Source organism: Eptesicus fuscus, chromosome 5 (assembly GCF_027574615.1).
Source record: "Eptesicus fuscus isolate TK198812 chromosome 5, DD_ASM_mEF_20220401, whole genome shotgun sequence".
NCBI lineage: Eukaryota > Metazoa > Chordata > Mammalia > Chiroptera > Vespertilionidae > Eptesicus > Eptesicus fuscus.
This window is the reverse complement of record NC_072477.1, coordinates 83,262,804-83,281,392: the sequence shown is the minus strand read 5'-3', so window position 1 is coordinate 83,281,392 and position 18,589 is coordinate 83,262,804. Positions and strand designations below refer to the sequence as shown.

At 39.0% G+C, this 18,589-nt stretch overlaps 1 protein-coding gene across 1 annotated transcript in view; it reads left to right on the top strand.

The window, feature by feature from the left end:
• The window catches only part of PRKD1 (protein kinase D1), a 317,805-nt gene that overhangs the window by 256,484 nt on the left and 42,732 nt on the right, over positions 1 to 18,589 (top strand). Inside the window, exons 8-13 of the mRNA XM_008152921.3 lie at positions 890 to 1,013; positions 2,808 to 2,885; positions 4,183 to 4,462; positions 5,421 to 5,473; positions 7,534 to 7,606; positions 10,297 to 10,403. Of these exons, the coding sequence (XP_008151143.2) occupies positions 890 to 1,013; positions 2,808 to 2,885; positions 4,183 to 4,462; positions 5,421 to 5,473; positions 7,534 to 7,606; positions 10,297 to 10,403 (715 nt within the window). The remainder of the gene's footprint in view (positions 1 to 889; positions 1,014 to 2,807; positions 2,886 to 4,182; positions 4,463 to 5,420; positions 5,474 to 7,533; positions 7,607 to 10,296; positions 10,404 to 18,589) is intronic.

The following is an 18,589-nucleotide window of genomic DNA, read 5'->3' as shown; positions in this document are numbered from 1 at the left end:
AAGCATATTTCTAAAATATTGGAAAATATTAGTCTTATGGCCCACCTGTCTTTTGAAGGTGTACATTTCTTTAGTATCGAAGGGGGCTACTAGGTGGTGTGCTTGCATGGATGCATGTGGGAGTGAGAAGGGAAGAGGACACAGAGACAGAAAGGAAAGAGAAAGAGATAAAGGATTGGCGTAATTCCATGGGGAATGGTTATTTAAAAAACAGTTTAAACAGCTTTTAATTTTTATGAAACTTTTCAGAGACTCAAATTTATGTGAAATGCTGTTATCTATAAATGATCAATATTTGCCTGTAATCTATATATATAAAAGCCTAAGTGACCAAACGACTGAATGACTGAACTCGATTGGCCGCTATGACACACACTGACAACCAGGGGCCAGACACTCAACGCAGGAGCTGGCCCCTGGTGGTCAGTGCGCTCCCACAGCCAACCTCCCACGGTCCTTCCCCCTATGAGACGGCCCCAGTTGGCTTCGATCACCAGCCAGGCCGAGGGACCCCACCCCTGCACGAATTCATGCACCGAGCCTCTAGTATGTAATAAGTAAGCAAATAAGCTGTCATGAATACTGTGGCCTCAAGACACTAAGACAGTAATCTACCTGGTATTTACCCGAAACTGAACACCATAGAGGTTAGCCTGGAGATGAAGGCACTTATTATCCTGCCTTGGGATTTTTCGAGTGTACATGTGACGTGCCTATCACTCTTCAGAGTAATCCAGAAGCTGAGCCATGGTACTCTGACAGTACATTTCACCAAAAATGGGGTATGAAATTTTTCTTACTTTCACTTTGAAATAGCTGAAATAGTTTTACGCAGGAAAAGATTTCTTTCAAAAAGCATTTATTTCCTGAAATATTTTGACTTTTCAAGTCCATCAACAAGCAACAACATCCCGCTCATGAGAGTCGTGCAGTCTGTCAAGCACACGAAGCGGAAAGGCAGCACCGTGATGAAGGAGGGGTGGATGGTCCACTACACCAGCCAGGACTCACTGGTAAGGCGCCCCGTGGGCATGTCTCTCAGGTGTGGCTCGCTTTCACCCGAACGCCCGTGAAGACGTGGGATGTCTAAGTCACCAGGAGCACACTCCCTGCAGGCGTGGCCTGGATCGGGTGCAGCACTTCAGCAGCCTCTGGGTGTCGGAGGTAGCTGAGCAGCAACTAAGTTAGAAAAAAGTGTAGACAGCAGTCTCAGGGAAACAAATTACTTACCTCCGTTACTCGGGATGATCGTCAGACAACTTGAATGCCCACCTGCCATTCATGACATGAAAACGACAGTCTATGCTTTCAGAATGCTCCTCTGTGAATCGGAATTTTTTAAAAATAATACTGCATTTTAGGGAGAAAAACAACAACAATGTAACTATTGTATTCTTGTTAAATCCTTAAGTGTTCACTTAAAAATTGTCTTCAGGAATACAGTAATCCTATACTTTTTTTAGATAAAAGACAACACATTTTATTTTATTTTTTTAAATATAGTTTATTGATTTTTTTACAGAGAAGAAGGGAGAGGGATAGAGAGTTAGAAACATCACTGAGAGAGAAACATCGATCAGCTGTCTCCTGCACACCCCCTACTGGGGATGTGCAACCAAGGTACATGCCCTGATTGGAATCGAACCTGGGACCCTTCAGTCCGCAGGCTGACATTCTATCCACCGAGCCAAACTGGCTAGGGCAAAAGACAACACATTTTAAATTTTAAGCTGCTCACTATGCTAGAGTCTCCTGATAGTTGTGAATGAGGTTGTACATGTGGGTAAGAGAGAAAAATTGAATCCATGTTTTAAAGTTAAATTGAAATTTGATGATAAGCTTTTTTTCTCAATTACAGGTAGTGTTTTCCTCATTACTTCCTATCTGTAGTATTCCCATTATTTCATTAGATAAACACCTATAACCTAATTATTTATAATCTCAACCTTCTGTGCTGGAGAAAGATATGCATGACTTAAGGTAGGACTCAACTGAACACGATATAGCTTTTCCTAGACATGGTGTCAAATATTTAAAGCATATTTTATATATTTGACTGGTCTAAAATTGGTTGTAGAAGAGACCAAGAATAATGCTGGGGCTTTTGGGTCTAAAAAGTTGAAAATACACCACACACACACACACCACCACCACCACCACCACCACCAACCCAAAAATGGGGGAAGTACCTAGAGGGAACAAGGACCTGATAACCAAATCACTTAAGTTTAGAGATCTGTAGAGAGCTTGAGATAAGGTAAACTGATTTGATACAGTCCCCTGACTTCGATGCCATGAAGTCAACCCTACCATCCAACAAAATAGTCTTCAGTTCTGTTGTAACATTCAGAATTCTTCAGTCTCTAATTGAAGCCAGAGTACCTGGCTGGATCAACATGGTATTCCTTATGTTCTTAAAATAATGAGCATGTATGAACTTTGTATCTCCTGTTAAGCCTTTCTATTTTGTTACAGAATAAAAATCCACTTTTATCTATTCAAGCAGTCAAAATAAATTTTAAAAGGGTATTTTCTATTTACTATTATGCATGTACTAAATGCCATGCCCTACTCTATTCTGTGTGAGAATAATACATCACCTCCTTTATTGCTTATAACTCTGATGTAGACATGCAAACGTATCACACATTTGCTAAATAGTCACTTTCTAGAGTATGAAATTGACTGTGAGTCTTTCATGCACTTTCCACCATCAAATCTTGTCCCCACTGGGAAATGGTTTTATTTTATCCATCGTAAATATTTTGAAGGTTTTTAAAAGATCCTGAATCTAACTTCTGTTTCAGCGGAAACGGCACTATTGGAGATTGGATAGCAAATGCATTACCCTCTTTCAAAATGATACCGGAAGCAGGTACTACAAGGTAAGTAAGGGTGCCTCTCTCCTTGATTGGAGTCTCACACTCTATACAGAGAGTATCAGAAATGCAAAATACATCCAACAAGCGTGGTTGTTTGTGTGCTTGCTCTAAGAGATAATTTTTCTTCTCTGTAACTTACAGTTTTGGAGGAGTCAGGTTGTGACCCCATGATAGCCGTTGGCAAATTTGACATTTCCCGGGGGAGTGCTTCTGGCCCCATGGACTGATGGTCGGGGAGGAGAAGCTAATTCCTTTATCAGAAATTTTAGCAGAGATGTGTGATTTGAACAGAAAAGTCAAGGTCACAGCAAATTAGCTAAAAGTAATTTCTGAAATCCACTACATCCAACTTTTTTTGCTTTTGCTTCTTCATTTTTTTTTCCTTCTACAGCCTTGCAGCATCACTCGGAGTAGTTAAGAAACCTTGTCTGATTTCTCCTTGCATTGTCAATATTCACAAGGAGCACTTTGCAAAAGTTTGGCAGCAATTTTCGTTCTCTCTCTCTACATGAAATAATACAGATGTGGAATAATGTATCACCCATTAAAACACAGTTCCAAAAGAAATTCAGAGTGAAAACAGTTTATACTTGCTCCTTCAAAATTAATGCCGGCTCAGGCATAGTTGAAGTGATTCTCCGTGGCCACTTTACACAGCTCTAATGGAAAAAGGATATCTCATTAAATTTTCAATAAAAAATATGTTTTAACAATTATGATGTCTTAGTCACTCCATATCTCCTGGAAGACAATGCAGTGATGATTATTTTTTAATATTAAGATGGTCTTAAAAGCAACTGCTTTTAAAACCAATCACTGTGGTTTTTCTCATTAAAACTATTCACTTGGCTGTATTACTATATTAACATGTACCGAGTCAAATTATAGGAATCACTTCCAGTACCTTAAAGAATAAAAATTAAAAACAGCCATTCATACCCAAATGCATTTCAAAAGTGTTGTCATTCCACCTCACTGTTATAAAAATTGTCATTTATATTCTAAGTCTTAGATTTTGAGGCAGGATCAAAATCATTATTCTTATTGATACTTATTCTTGCCACATGAACATAATGAAAAAGGCACTTGAATTTTTCTGGGAAAATTAGATGATTATATTTCGTCTAGCAAAGATATATTTTTTTTAAATTTTGCTTTGTAATATTCAGTATTTTACGAAACGGTTTTATATAAATGATGGCCATTTGTAATGTCATTTCTTACACGTTCCTGGCATGAATCTTATTTGAAAGTTTGCATACTTTTGGTAAACTATATCAGCATACTCTTTCTTCCACAGGAAATTCCTTTATCAGAAATTTTATCTCTGGAACCAGCAAAACCTTCAGCTTTAATTCCTAATGGAGCCAACCCTCACTGTTTTGAGATCACTACAGCAAATGTAGTCTATTACGTGGGAGAAAATGTGGTCAATCCTTCCAGCCCATCACCCAGTGGCAGTGTCCTCACCAGTGGCGTTGGTGCCGATGTGGCCAGGATGTGGGAGGTGGCGATCCAGCATGCCCTCATGCCCGTCATTCCCAAGGGCTCATCTGTAGGTTCCGGAACCAACTCTCACAGTGAGTCTGCTAGCTTCTTGCCTGTAGAGCAGGTGAAGAGGGCCTTCTGGGGATGATTTCATTTATTGGATAACATAATATACTAAGATATTACATTCATTAAATTATCTTATTTTTATTTTATATTAAATTTGAACAAATTCATGTAAACCCCAATATTAGGCAATAGCAGAGACCTAGAAGTATTCTTGAACCTGACCTGGAAGGCCAGGCTTGCGATTTGCAAATCTGAATGAACAGAAAACCACCTAGCAGGCTAGGCTACCATGTGTGCACAGGGTGTGCAGAATACTTGGAAACTCTTGATAATTTTATCCCAGGAAGAAATCTGTGTCATTAGTAGAATGAGATAGATTTTTATGAAAATGGGACCAGAATCAAATATTGAGGGTGAATTTTTTAAAAATATTGAGGATATTTATATAAAAATGTAATTTTAAATTTCATAATTACTATCAATCATGAAGTCTGTGGGGAAGAAGCTCTGGTTTTCACATCATAGTTTATTTATCTCTTTTTCATTGATCTCTCCAACTAATGTACATATTAGTAGAATGTGCATGCCTATTTTGGTGCTAAGCACTTTACATAAGGTCTCTAATTTAATGCCTTAAAACAACCTGAATGGGTGGATGTTAATGACTTGCCTATTTTACAGGTGAGGAAATTGGGCCCTAGTGAGATTAAGTTAAGCTTGTACCACAAAGTGGCAAGCCAGTGCTTGAACTTGAGTCTGTATAACTCCACATTCTAAACTGAGAACATACTATTTTTCAAAGCCCTACTGAGTAAATCTGTAATAGTAAAAGGAAAGAAATATTCTAATAGACATTTTTATAGAAAAATCTAATTGCTCTGATTTAAAAATACCCCTGCAGCTTGATTAGTAGGCATGTGTTTACTTGTTATGCTGTTACCTCTCTTACTTCTTTTGTGTATTTTTAACATGTATTTTCAGGAGATATTTCTCTGAGTATTTCGGTATCAAATTGCCAGATTCAAGAAAATGTGGTGAGTATATACTTAGTAATATAAAATGTGGTAATATGATTTTTTATTGAAAAATAAGGACATCATAAAATACTCTTTATTATTTATCTAACATTTTACATTTTTAGTATTTTTTAGAAAATTAAATAGTGTCTATTTGGGTACTTTTCTTCCATAAGACTTTAGAAACATTACATTAGATGGATTATTTTGGTGATTTTTCTGTAATTTATTCTGTACTATTAAGAGCTAAATACCTATTATTCATCTCAGGTAAGCAATTATAATACAGTTTCTAATTTTTCACACATTTGTATATGTTGGTACTGGAATTTTAATGAGTGATATTACACAATATGAAATAAAATAAAATAAAATTTTTGAGTTGCATGAATAGCTTAAACATGCCCTTATTCCCATGTCTTGATTGCTACCAAGGAGTGCTGTCATGTGATAAGGAGTTGCAAATGCTGTTACAGTCACTTGTACATATCAAGGAAACCTCAAAAAGCTGCATAATTTAGATTTTATGTGTCTATATCTAGCATCTTTGTCACCCAGGGCACATAACTCCATCCTTGCAGCTGAGTTTTTGAATATTATAGGTCAAACATATTATGAAAGAATTTACACTCTGTCATGTTTGCTTTATTTGTAATACTTTGTCCATACGGCAAGTAGCCCCAAGTAATAAGGTCTTTCTCACCTCGTCTTGTGACTAAGACCTTTTGCTGTATTTTGCCTGCTGTACTTACCTGTGACCAAAAGCAAAGTTTGCAGAGTTACACTGATGTGAGTGTAATGAATTCCATGAAACTCTATTACAGCTTACAATCTTTGCTAAATTGATATAAAGTAAACTGAAAACCAAAGATCAGAGAGAGTTAGGAAAACTTCAGAGTGAAGGTTAGGTGAATTTTTGTGCCGTTGATCCACAAGATAGCTTTCTAAAGATCTGCAGGTTCCTTTTGCTCTTGCTTAGCCAGAGAAGACTGAGAAATATAGGTTAACTTATAAGCCTTTGGGGAATTCTAGAAACCTGTGGGGTTGTTCCACCCTGTTTGGCCATGACTGCCCACTGAAAATTCCTGGTGGGCCATTGAGCTAGCAGAGGAAGATGTTGTAGCTTGGACTCAGAATGCTGGAGTGGCACTGATCTACAAACCTGAACTCACCCCATAGACGCTGTGAAGGGATCATAGGATGTTGACAGCTTGTAGTTGTTTTCTAGAGGGAAGGGCATAAGAAAAGAATAGGAATGTATAGGATCTCAAGTAGGATTCGATGTAAAAGGACTTATTTTTGAAAGGGCAAAGAGAACGCAAGTAGAAGATAGGCATAAAATTCCATAGTCTGTAATAGGAATACATCCTATGTAAAGTGGCAAAGTATTGTGTTGTGCTTTCATCAATGGGGTCATCAAATCACGGACTGTACAACATAGATGTACACACATAATGCGTTAGCAAGTATTCTCTCAAAGAGAAATAGTGTAGACATTGGGAACTTATTACCTCCAGAAGTGATAAACATGGAAGATTTTAGTTACCACGCAGATGAGGATTTCTAGTGGCTGTCATCCATCTGTGGTGGCTGCCGCGCTCTTGCAGTGAATTCAGCCGCCTCCCCTCAGTGTAGATTCATTGGGATGTGGTGGTTGATAAAGAAGCAGCCTCACCATTCTAGCCATAAAGCGTGGAGTGGTTGGAACCAGGATTCACACAGACCTATGATTATTTAACCCATACCTCTAATAACCATCTCAATACGCAAATCCTTTTTTTGAATATTGACAGTAAATGACATTGTATAGTCTTAAGTCTTATTTCTCTCATTAGAGACACACTTCATTGGACATTACTCTGCTGCTTAAGAGCAGAATAGTTTTCAGAACATTACAATCTTACATTAATTGAAGAATGTACTTTGAATATTATGGTCATATTGCAGATTTCATCGCATTTGTAATTTGTTTGAAATATTTAATATTTATGATACACACTTAATAACATTTTGTAATTTATTAAGACTCATGTTTTGTTCCACTTCATGTTTGTTTTTCATTGGACTCATACCTACAGGATATCAGCACAGTCTATCAGATATTTCCTGATGAAGTACTGGGTTCTGGGCAGTTTGGAATTGTTTATGGAGGTAGGTTAGTTCACTAAGTATTTTTATTAATTTAAAATTTTAGCTATTTGTGTTTATAAGTTATATCTCCAAAAAAATATGAACGATGCCCTAGCTGGTTTAGCTCAGTGGATAGAGCATTGGCCTGCGGACTCAAGGGTCCCAGGTTCGATTCCTGTCAGGGGCACATACCTTGGTTGCGGGCCCATCCCCAGTATGGGGCATGCAGGAGGCAGCTGATCGATGTTTCTCTTTCATCGATGTTTCTAACTCTCTATCCCTCTCCCTTCCTCTCTGTAAAAAAATCAATAAAATATATATTAAAAAATATGAAAGATAAGACCTGTGTGTATATATGTTTGTATGTAAGTGTCTCTGTTTTACCTTTTTAGACATTTTTCTTGAAATAATTACTATTTGGAAAATTGGAACATTTATGTTTTGAAAGAAATTTTTCACTCCTAAAAAACATATTTTGCTTAAATATGAACAAACTATATGCAATACTGGTTAAATATTGGCTTATTTAGACAAAATATTGAGAAACCAGGAAGTTGTAATTCATAAACAAATTACTTCCATTTCTTTTAACATATTTCATCAGAACTCCATGGAAAACCAATCATGTAACTAGACACAAAAAATATTTTAATTCTAATATCTTTAACACTGTATGTATTTCATTAAGGTTTGCATTTTTAAAATGTTTGAAATGAAATACTGAATTTTTATCTTTTATTGTTAATCTTATTTGGTGAACTTATTATTTTGACCACTGCTGATTTAGATTCTAGCCAGTTCTATTATATTTGTCAAGTCTTTACAAAACATTTGATGTTAATGTGTTACCTGCCCTGTAAAACAACATCATAACTTTCAGTTCCTTAAATTAGTAACAAATTATCTTTTTTGTGAGGTGCAGGTGCTCTGAAATAATTACCCCTTGCTCAGTATTACTTATATGTGTAATATTGTGCTTTTTAGTTGAAAATTAATCAAATTCTACTCTGTTTTACAAAGGAATTGTGATTCTTCTAAAATGCTCAAATTATCTTTTATGGCAAACCTATCAATGAGTTAGCAACCATTGTGCCTGTTGTTAATGCATAACAGTGTAATAGAGGAGACTAATTACATCACTCACAGAGTATTGCTCTGCAGTGTAATAGTCACATGCAAAAAAAAAAACCACCAAAACACCATGGTGTATAGAGCATGGTAAATATCCATAACTGCACATAATGCGGGGGTGAGGCAGGTGTGGGAAATGAGGTTAATTAGACCAGCAAGGTGCCAGATAATTGGTAACATCCAACATTGAAGGAGTAGACTTAGAAGGAGGCCTTCATGAGGAAGAGTGAAAAGTTAAGACTAGACACATAGAGGGTGAAGTGGGTAAAGATAGGGTCTCAGAAGAGAATTAAAGTGCTATAGTGACAGAGGCGTTGAGACAAAAGAAGCTGTGACCTTGAAGAGAGTGGTTGCAGAAAAATGGCTAAGTTGGAACACAGGTTGCAGTCAGTCCCAATAGTAAGGAATGGTGGTAAGGAAGTAGAGAACATGAAAACAGACAATCAGTCTTTAAAGGAAGCTGGCTGGAATGAGTCAGAAAGAATAGCAAGAGTAAGGTACAGGGGAAAGGAACACTAGATTTACAACAGATGTCAAAGTAATGGAATTTCACGGTAGGTTGTATGTGACCAAAAAATTTGAGTAATTAGGTCCATTTTCAATTTTCATTTTTAGATTCAATTAACACTACTCTATACCTGTTACACTATAGCTAAGCCTTTGAGGGTGCCCTGTAGATTCCTCAAAGGTTTGTTGTGAGAATGAAATGGGATATAATGTATGGAAATGGCCTATCATATTCTAATGATGGCGACAACAATGATGATAACTAACATTTTTCAAAAATATTTTTATTGATTTCAGAGAAGAAGGGAGAGGGATAGAGAGATCGAAACATCAATGATGAGAGAGAATCACTGATCTGCTGCCTCCTGCCAGCACCCTACTGCGGGGGATCGAGCCCACAACCCAGTCATGTGTCCCTGGCTGGAATCAACCCGGAACCCTTTAGTCCACAGGCTGACGCTCTATCCACTGAGCCAAACCAGCTCGGGCGATAACTAACATTTTTCTAGTGTGCATAGTTATCTGGACACTTTGTATACTTTACATAACTTATTTCATCTAATTCTTATAACAACCTCATCCATCATGAAAGGTGAGGAACCTAAAACTCAGAAAGCTTAAGTGATTTGCTTAAGATCCCAAAGTTAATGAGTGACAGAGCCAAGATATTTATTCTTTCCATTATAATGCACATTAGTTTATCAGGAATTTAAAATTATACTTTCTTAAGGAGAGCATTGTGATGGTGGTATGAGTATTTTCTATATTAAGTAGCTTAATATCCTGTTTCTAAAACACGTTTTTATGAGAAATATCAGGCTGTTGATACATATAGCTTTAATGTTCCAATTCTTTTGTGTTTTAAATAGTGGCTAATTTTATAGTACATATATGATTTAGAATAATGGAGCCAATAAATGAAATCTTTATGGGTATAAGTCAATGCACAGCAGAAATGTTAATTTATTTCATGAAACATTTTTATAGTTTCTATGTGTTCCTATAAATTCTGGAGTTCTTAAATAGATGGTATTTAATAACATTATGCTAATATTTTCTTTTTTATTTTAAAGGAAAACATCGTAAAACAGGAAGAGATGTAGCTATTAAAATCATTGACAAATTAAGATTTCCAACAAAACAAGAAAGCCAGCTTCGTAATGAGGTTGCAATTCTACAGGTACTTACTTGTTTTTCATTTGGAAGCTATAAAATACACCCTCAACTTCTGCAAAACAGAAAAGTTCTCCAAATATGTGTGGTATAGGTATTTAGAAACACTTTAAAATTACTGAAAAGGCAGATTAAACATCAAACTACTGGCTAGGTAGTAACTTTCCTGAGTCTAGGAAGTAGTTGTTCCTTTTTGTGTACTTAATTCTAGGTTTTAATATGTTATTAATACTCACTAAATGGGTAATGTTTCAGCATTTGCTCACAGTAGACATACTAAGACCATTTTGTTTTACATTATAAATAACCTTGCCTTTGTAAACATTTCTCCTTTATGCTGCCATTATTATATGAATTGAATATGTAACTCTCAGAATATCAGGTAAATGAGTAAAACATGTCTGAGAATCACATCAATTTGATGTTATTAATGTATTGCCTCTTACTGTAAATATTTCACTTAATATTTAGCATGTTACTTAACTCTTCTTATGAATAGCAGTCCCTTTTTAAAGCCAGAATGTGTTAATAAAAGGTATTATGTGCTATATATAACTTTTTAATTATTAAAACATTTTCTATAGGCTAGAGGAAATTGAGCAATTGTTGCTAAATATAGTTAAACTAGCTATCCAGTCTAAAAAATTTAGATCATTGATAAATTCCCATTATTATATAACTGCCATAATTCTCTACTTGTCATACATGCTGATCATAATTTCTAATTCATCATTTTATTAAATAATTTTCATTTGAACATTGCTAACAAAATGAAATATTGAATTCTTCATTGTTTGTTTCATTTAACTGCCATTTATTGAGTTTCATACAATTAAACATTGAAAAAGATAATGATTTCTGCCCTAAAGGAATTAACTTATTCAGAAAACTAAAAATAATAACAGACTTTTGTGGGATTCAGAATTTGTAAAGATGGTGTTTTGTACTTTTGGACAACGAATGTAACACAGAGGACTGCTACATTGTTCTCCCTTTTCATGGGGAAGAAGATGCCAATTGACAGATTCGTAGCTCAGTGCTCGCTAATCAGTTATCACAAAAATATTGTTTTATTCTTAACTGGGCAACATTGAACTGCAGATGACATCTGAAAACTTAATACATGACATCTTCCCAAACCTGCCCCTTGCTCCCCACGCCCCATTCCCACAGGGGTCCCGAAGGCAGATTCCTCTGCCGCATGCTGACCTCCAGAGCTGGAGTATGTACAGAGATATCTATCCTTCCTTACAGGACATGAGAGGACTTTCATGGTCCACATAGTTATGTCCTGCATTTCATTGCAATTGCAGAAGACTGCCTAGATGTTGAAGGTCTGATTTTCTATGCCTCGGCCTTTAGTTGGCTTCCCTGAGCCTGTTACCCCAGGCGGCTGCCTCTGTAGTGAGGTAGAAAAATAAAATATATCTGAGCATACAGTGCCTCATATCTCCTCTTTAAAAAAAAATAGGTGCAATCACAACGCAGATGCAATAAGCAGACATTTGGCACAATTTTTATTATAATAACATGGTTTTCTAAAGAGTTAGGTTAGGTTAAAAGTCAAATTGTGCCCCTTGAGAATATGAAGTGGTCCAACAGCTCTCATATTATGACTTGAAATCTCAAAAATCCTTATCACTTATCACAACCCCACTGTACCCAACCATTCCTTGCTTCATTCACCCAACTCATATTCATTGAATACATATCATGAGCTAAGCACAGCTCTGCATCCAGTGGATATCATGGGGACAAAGACACACAGGTCCTAGGTGTCATGGGTCTTAACTTTAGTTAAGCTGCTACTTATTTATATGTTGGATTTTCAATCATGTAAGTGTCTTATTAAGACTTCACTTAATTACATGCAGATACCAGGTTCAGGAGTTTATACTTTATCATAAAGTTGACAATTGTTTCAAAATCTGTTCATCAAAAATAGGGAATTCCTCATGTCCCTCAACTGAAACAAATGGAAAAAAAAAAAGTATTTGAACTTTCATCATCGTCAGGTATATCAGCCTCTTAGGAAAGCTTTTAATTCCATATCCAGAGACAGTAAAGTTCAAGCTCACTTCCCTTGAGTTGGCTCACATATCACCAGCTGTGTAAGCATCGCTCTTACACTTTATTTAAAACTACAGTCCACTCAGACAGCCTCCCAACCCCAACCCCTGTTCCATCTTGCTCTGATATGTGTTTTCTTTTTTTTCTATAACACTAACTAGAGGGTACCCATCAGGAGTGCAAATATCATTGTTTTATTTACTAACTAGAGGCCCGGTGCACAAGATTTGTGCACTATGGGCGGGGGGTGGGGGGTGAGGGGGGCGTTGCTCAGCCCAGCCTGCACGCTCTCATAGTCCGGGACCCCTCGGGGGATGTCCGCCTGTCGTCAAACATCCCTCTCACAGTCCAGGGCTCTTGCAGTCTGGGTCCCCTCACTCCTTACCTCCTGCCTGCCGTGGAGGCTGGAGAGGCTCCCGCCACCGTCACTGTGCTTACCAACCGTGAGCCCGGCTTCTGGCTGAGTGGCATTCCCCCTGTGGGAGCTCACTGACCACCAGGGGGCAGCTCCTGCATTGAGCATCTGCCCCCTGGTGGTCAGTGTGCATCATAGGAACCAGTCGTTCTGCCGTTCGGTCGATTTGCATATTATGCTTTTACTAGAGGCCCAGTGCATGAAATTCGTGCACAGAGAGGGGTTGTCCCTCAGCCCAGCCTGTACCCTCTCCAATCTGGGACATCCCTCTCACAATCCAGGACTGCTGGCTCCCAACTGCTTGCCTGCCTGCCTTCCTGATTGCCCCTAACCGCTTCTGCCTGCCAGCCTGATCACCCCCTAACCACTCTGCTGCCAGCCTGTTTTCCCCCAACTTCCCTCCTCTGCCAGCCTGGTCACTCCTAACTGCCCTCTCCTGCAGGGTTGATCACCTCCAACTGCCCTCCCTTGCAGGCCTGGTCCCTCTCAACTGCCCTCCCTTGCAGGCCGGGTGCCTCCCAACTGCCCTCCCCTGCTGGCCATCTTGTAGTGGCCAGCTTGTGTCCACATGGGGGCAGGATCTTTGACCACATTGGGGCAGCTATATTGTGTGTTGCAGTGATGATCAATCTGCATATTACTCTTTTATTAGATAGGATAGAGGCCTGGTACAGGGGTGGGGGCCAGCTGATTTGCCCTGAAGGATGTCCCGGATCAGGTGGGGTTTCCCTTGGGGTGTGGGGCGGCCTAAGCGAGGGGCCTGTGGTGGTTTGCAGGCCGGCCACGCCCCCTGGCAACCCAAGTGGAGGCCCTGGTTTCTGGAATTTATTTTCCTTCTACAATTGAAACTTTGTAGCCTGGAGCAGAGCCAAGCCTGGGGCTCCCTCCGAGACCCGCAGCCATTTCTGTTGGGGTTATAATTGAAACTTTATAGCCGTAAGCGGGTGTGCCCGGCCAGGGTGTGCGGAAAGCTTTGCTTCCCCTGTTGCCAGCAGCAACCTTGGCCTGCTCTCTCAAGCTCCATTCTGCCGCCATTTGTTTGAATTTGTTTACCTTCTATAATTGAAACTTTGTAGCTTGAGTGGAGGCTTAGGCCTGGCAAGGGCAGATGGAAAGCTTGGCTTCCTCTGTCACCTAGGAAACCTTGCTCTCTGTGGCTGTAGCCATCTTGGTTTGGGTTAATTTGCATACTCGCTCTGATTGGATGGTGGGCATGCTTGTGGGCGTGGCTTGTGGGTGTGTCGGAGGTATGGTCAATTTGCATATTTTCTATTATTAGATAGGATTATATAGGATATATCTTTAACACTTGGCACACATTAATTGTTTAGCAAATATTTGTTAAATGAATAAAATTGTATGGAAACACCATCTTGTCACATATATGGCATCCATAGTGTCCAAGCAGATAGCAAAAGTCTAGATTGCATTGCTATTAATGGATAAGTGTTTGGTTCGTTAAGAAGGATTGTGTGTGATTTGTTCTTTGAAAGTCCTCATTGCCCCATTTTGTATTTCTTATCAAAAGGAAGAATTCACCTTTTTGAACCTGAAAATTCAAAGTGTAATGGGGATAGCGGCTGGTGGTTGGAATTCTGACTCAGAAAAAGTACCAGGATTGAAGTCATTTGAGTGGTGGGAAGGTTTTCTTTCACTGATCTTGAGGAACAGATTTCTGTCCCTCTGGATATAAAAGTGATGCCCAGAAGCATTTGGTATCCTCTGCCTTGTGCTGTCTAGCTTATGAAAGTCAGTGTCCTAGTTTCTGGTTGTACCTGGTGTCTGAAACATTCTGTCCTGTCCTCCTTCTGATTCTCCAGAAGGGATCATGTGGGTTGAAGAGGCTGATTATGAAAGTCCTCCTCGTGCAATCTGTTAGGCTGCTGGTCAAATTTAGATTTGTTTCTATGTTTGTAAAAATGTACCTTAGCTTATACAAGACTTCAATAGACTGTGCAAAAAAGTAGAATTGTTTGTGTTGTGTGTGCATTTTTTTTTCCATTTTATCTTCTACATATAACCTAGGTGAAGGCTTTCTAAGGCTTATCAGTCATTAGAAAATGAAACTCTTTATATGTTTTTAACAGTTAAAAATTAAGTGTGAATCTTATGGCATAGTTGTCCCTTATATCATTTAGAAAATTTGTTTTCATTATCTGTATTTATTTCATTATTATTATATGTTTCAGAAGGATGTTAATTAACGTAAATGTTACTTCATAAAATTCCCAAGGAATCCTATCTATAATATTTTAAATTTTTGTAACTTGCTAAAAAATACATGGTAAGTATGAAATTATTATTTTTTTCTACTCATGTCAACAAAATAAGAAAAATATTGTTGTTTTGTGATTATTAAGGATATTACCAAAAACTGACCTTTATAAGGAGATGCAAATATATCAGAGGAATCTTAGAAATTTAAAATCTAAAATAAGTAATATTGAAATGACATATTTAATATAATTTATCAATACTGGCTTATTTAGTCAACTCTAATTTTTATTTTCTAACATAAATCACAGTGCATAGAAAACTTTAGGCTAATACTTATGAATATAATTCTAATTTATTTACTTTATTTCTTCTCCTTTTCTTAATTATCAATTTTTATTTATCTACTAGAAGCCTGGTGCACGGACTTGTGCACCGGTGGGGTCCCTCAGCCTGGCCTGCACCCTCTCACAATCCAGACCCCTTGGGGGATGTTGGAGAGTCGGTTTCGGCCCAATCCCTGCAGGCCCGATCCAGACAGCCGGGAGCCCGATCCTATGCATTGAGTGCCTGTCACCTGGTGGTCAGTGCGCATCATAGCGACCAGTCATTCCGTCTCTTAGGCTTTTACATATATAGATATAAGGAGCAATACCAGAGCTTCTGTTTATGATTCAATGTATGGAAGCATTTTGGAATTATGAAAGTACACAGAATACAGAATATAGAAAAAATACATGAGAACTTCATAGGCCATAAATTAAATGTATCCCTGTGCACTTATTGCATAAAATTACCATTGTCATTTTGTTTCTTTATTGTGAGGGACTCCTCTTCTCATTCAAGTCTCTCTTAAAACCACAGCAACAACAAAAGGTGGTCTTGATTGGTCTAGGCTGCCTCCCACAGCCTCAGTTTATTCTCCCTTCTGTGCCACCACACTTCAGATCCGTGCTCAGCTCTGCGGTCAGTTCTTGTTCATAAATTCACTTCTCATCTTTGATTTTCACATCTTCTTAAAAAAATGCAAGGCTCTTTTTGCCATACACTGATGTTCTACCTCTCCCCAGCTATCACACTTTGGCTGTGTTTTAGTCTTTATTCCATTTGACTAATCTCAGTCCTTCAACAGTGTTGATACTTTGCCCCTTTTCCAGTCTAGCTCCTCACTTCACCCCTGCACTTAACAGATCCTATTTCTATTCCCTGCTAGCTCCTCCAGCTGTCACCTTGAACTTCTCATTCCATTCAGCTAAGTGGTTTATGCTAATTTGGAACTCATTTCCAGAGTGAGGTCATCACTTGAAGAGAGTTTCTGTCATCTCTTCAAAGGTCGTTCTTTCTTTTTTTTTAATTTAGTTATTGATTAAGGTGTTATATATGTGTCCTTATTTCCCCATTAACTCCCCATCCCCCCATTCATGCCCTCACCTCCCTGTTGTCTGTGTTCAATGGTTAGGCTTATATGCATGCATACAAGTCCTTTGGTTGATCTCTCCCCCTTACCCCCACCCTCCCCTACCTTTGTTGCCATGGTCTGATTGATTCTCTGTCTCTGGATCTGTTTCTGTTCATCAGTTTATGTTGTTCATTATATTTCATAAATGAGTGAGATCAAAGGTTGTCCTTGAGATCTTATCTTTCACGGGCACGTCCATCTCTTATTTTTGACCTTAGGACATCTCCACTTTGCTGTGTATTGTTACCTCAAACCAACCAGCCTAAAACCAAATGCTTAATCTTAACGTCTTTCCCTATAAGATACTCGCCCCCTGATTTTTTTTAATTTTGCTATCATTCTTCCATTTTCTTACCCAAAAACCCTTTTTCTTCAATTAATGAAAATATACATCATTCATCAGAACCTACTAAGCACTTCTTTCTCTACTCAAAGCAATTTACTGGGCTTTTGTGCCATATAAAAATGAGTGAAACTCTTAAGATGTTTACAGTATATTAGGATAGTCAGGTACAAGGAGCTACCATCAGGATAGTGTGGAAGCATAGTGGAAGAAGTTGTGAATTATGACTGAGGCTAGAGCATTGGAATCAGGAGAGTTTCAAGAGAAATATAACATTGATGAAATCTTGAGTTTGATAAGCAAAGGAATGGTGGAAAAAGATGTTAGGCTGAGGGGTGACCTCAAGATAAATATTCTGTGAAAAATGAGTAGAAAACTTAAGACCATTTTAGAAGAATGATCTTCAAACATTTTTAGTCATGTGTCCTCAAAAACAATTCTAAAAACTTTTGTACCTGCTTGTGTATGTTTAAGTTGATAGCTGGAACAATTTTGTCAGAGTTTAATGAGACTTAATTTTATAGTGTATTAAAAACATAGGTATTTGAAAATAAAGCTATGTCACTCCTTTAAATGTTTGCATTAGAATCTAAATATCATAAACATTTGAAATTACTTATCAATGATTTAAAAAATACATGAATAGGCTTTTTTAAACAATAGTATACTTTACAACTTCCTTGTTTTCTGTGAATCCTATCTAACAAAAGAGTAATGTGCAAATTAACCATCACTCTGCTACACCCACAAGCCATGCCCACCAGCCAATCAGGAGCAAGTATGCATATTAACCCAACCAAAATGGCTGCGGCCAAGGAGTGAACAGGAGGCTTGGTTTTCCCCGCAATGGAGGAAGCCAAGCTTTCCACCCGCCTTGGCCTGCCCTAGCCTCCACTCAAGGCTACAAAGTTTCAATTATAGAAGATAAATAAATCCCAGATACCAGGGCTTCCGCTTGGGTCACTAGGGGGCATGGCCGGCCTGCAAACCACCACAAGCCCCTCGCCCAGGCAACCCCACGTCCCAAGGGAATTCCTACCCTGATCCGGGACACCCTTAAGGGAAACCAGTCAGCCCCCACCCGTGCACCAGGCCTCTATCCTATCTAATAAAAGAGTAATATGCAAATTGACCATCACACCAACACACAAGATGGTGACCCCTATGTGGTCAATGATCCTGCCCCCATGTGGACACAAGATGGCCACCACAAGATGGCCAGCAGGGAGGGCAGTTGGGAGGGACCAGGCCTTCAAGGGAGGGTACTTGTAGGTGATCAGGTCAGCAGGGGAGGACAGTTGGGAGGGACTAGGCCTGCAAGGGAGGGCAGTTGGGAGCGATCAAGCCTGTAGGGGAGGGCAGTTAGGGGTGACCAGGCTGGCAGAGAAGGGAAGTTGGGGACGACCAGGCCTGCAGGGAAGGGCAGTTGGGGGGTACCCAGGCCTGCAGGGGAGGGCAGTTGGGGGGACCAGGCCTGCAGGGGAGGGCAATTAGGGGTGACCAGGCCTGCAGGGGAGGGTAGTTAGGGGCAAACAGGCTGGCAGGGGAGCAGTTAGGCATCAATCAGGCTGGCAGGGGAGTGGTTAGGGGCTGATCAGGCTGGCAGGCAGAAGTGGTTAGGGGCTGTCAGGCAGGTAGGCAGGCAAGCAGTTGGGAGCCAGCAGTCCTGGGTTGTGAGAGGGATGTCCGACT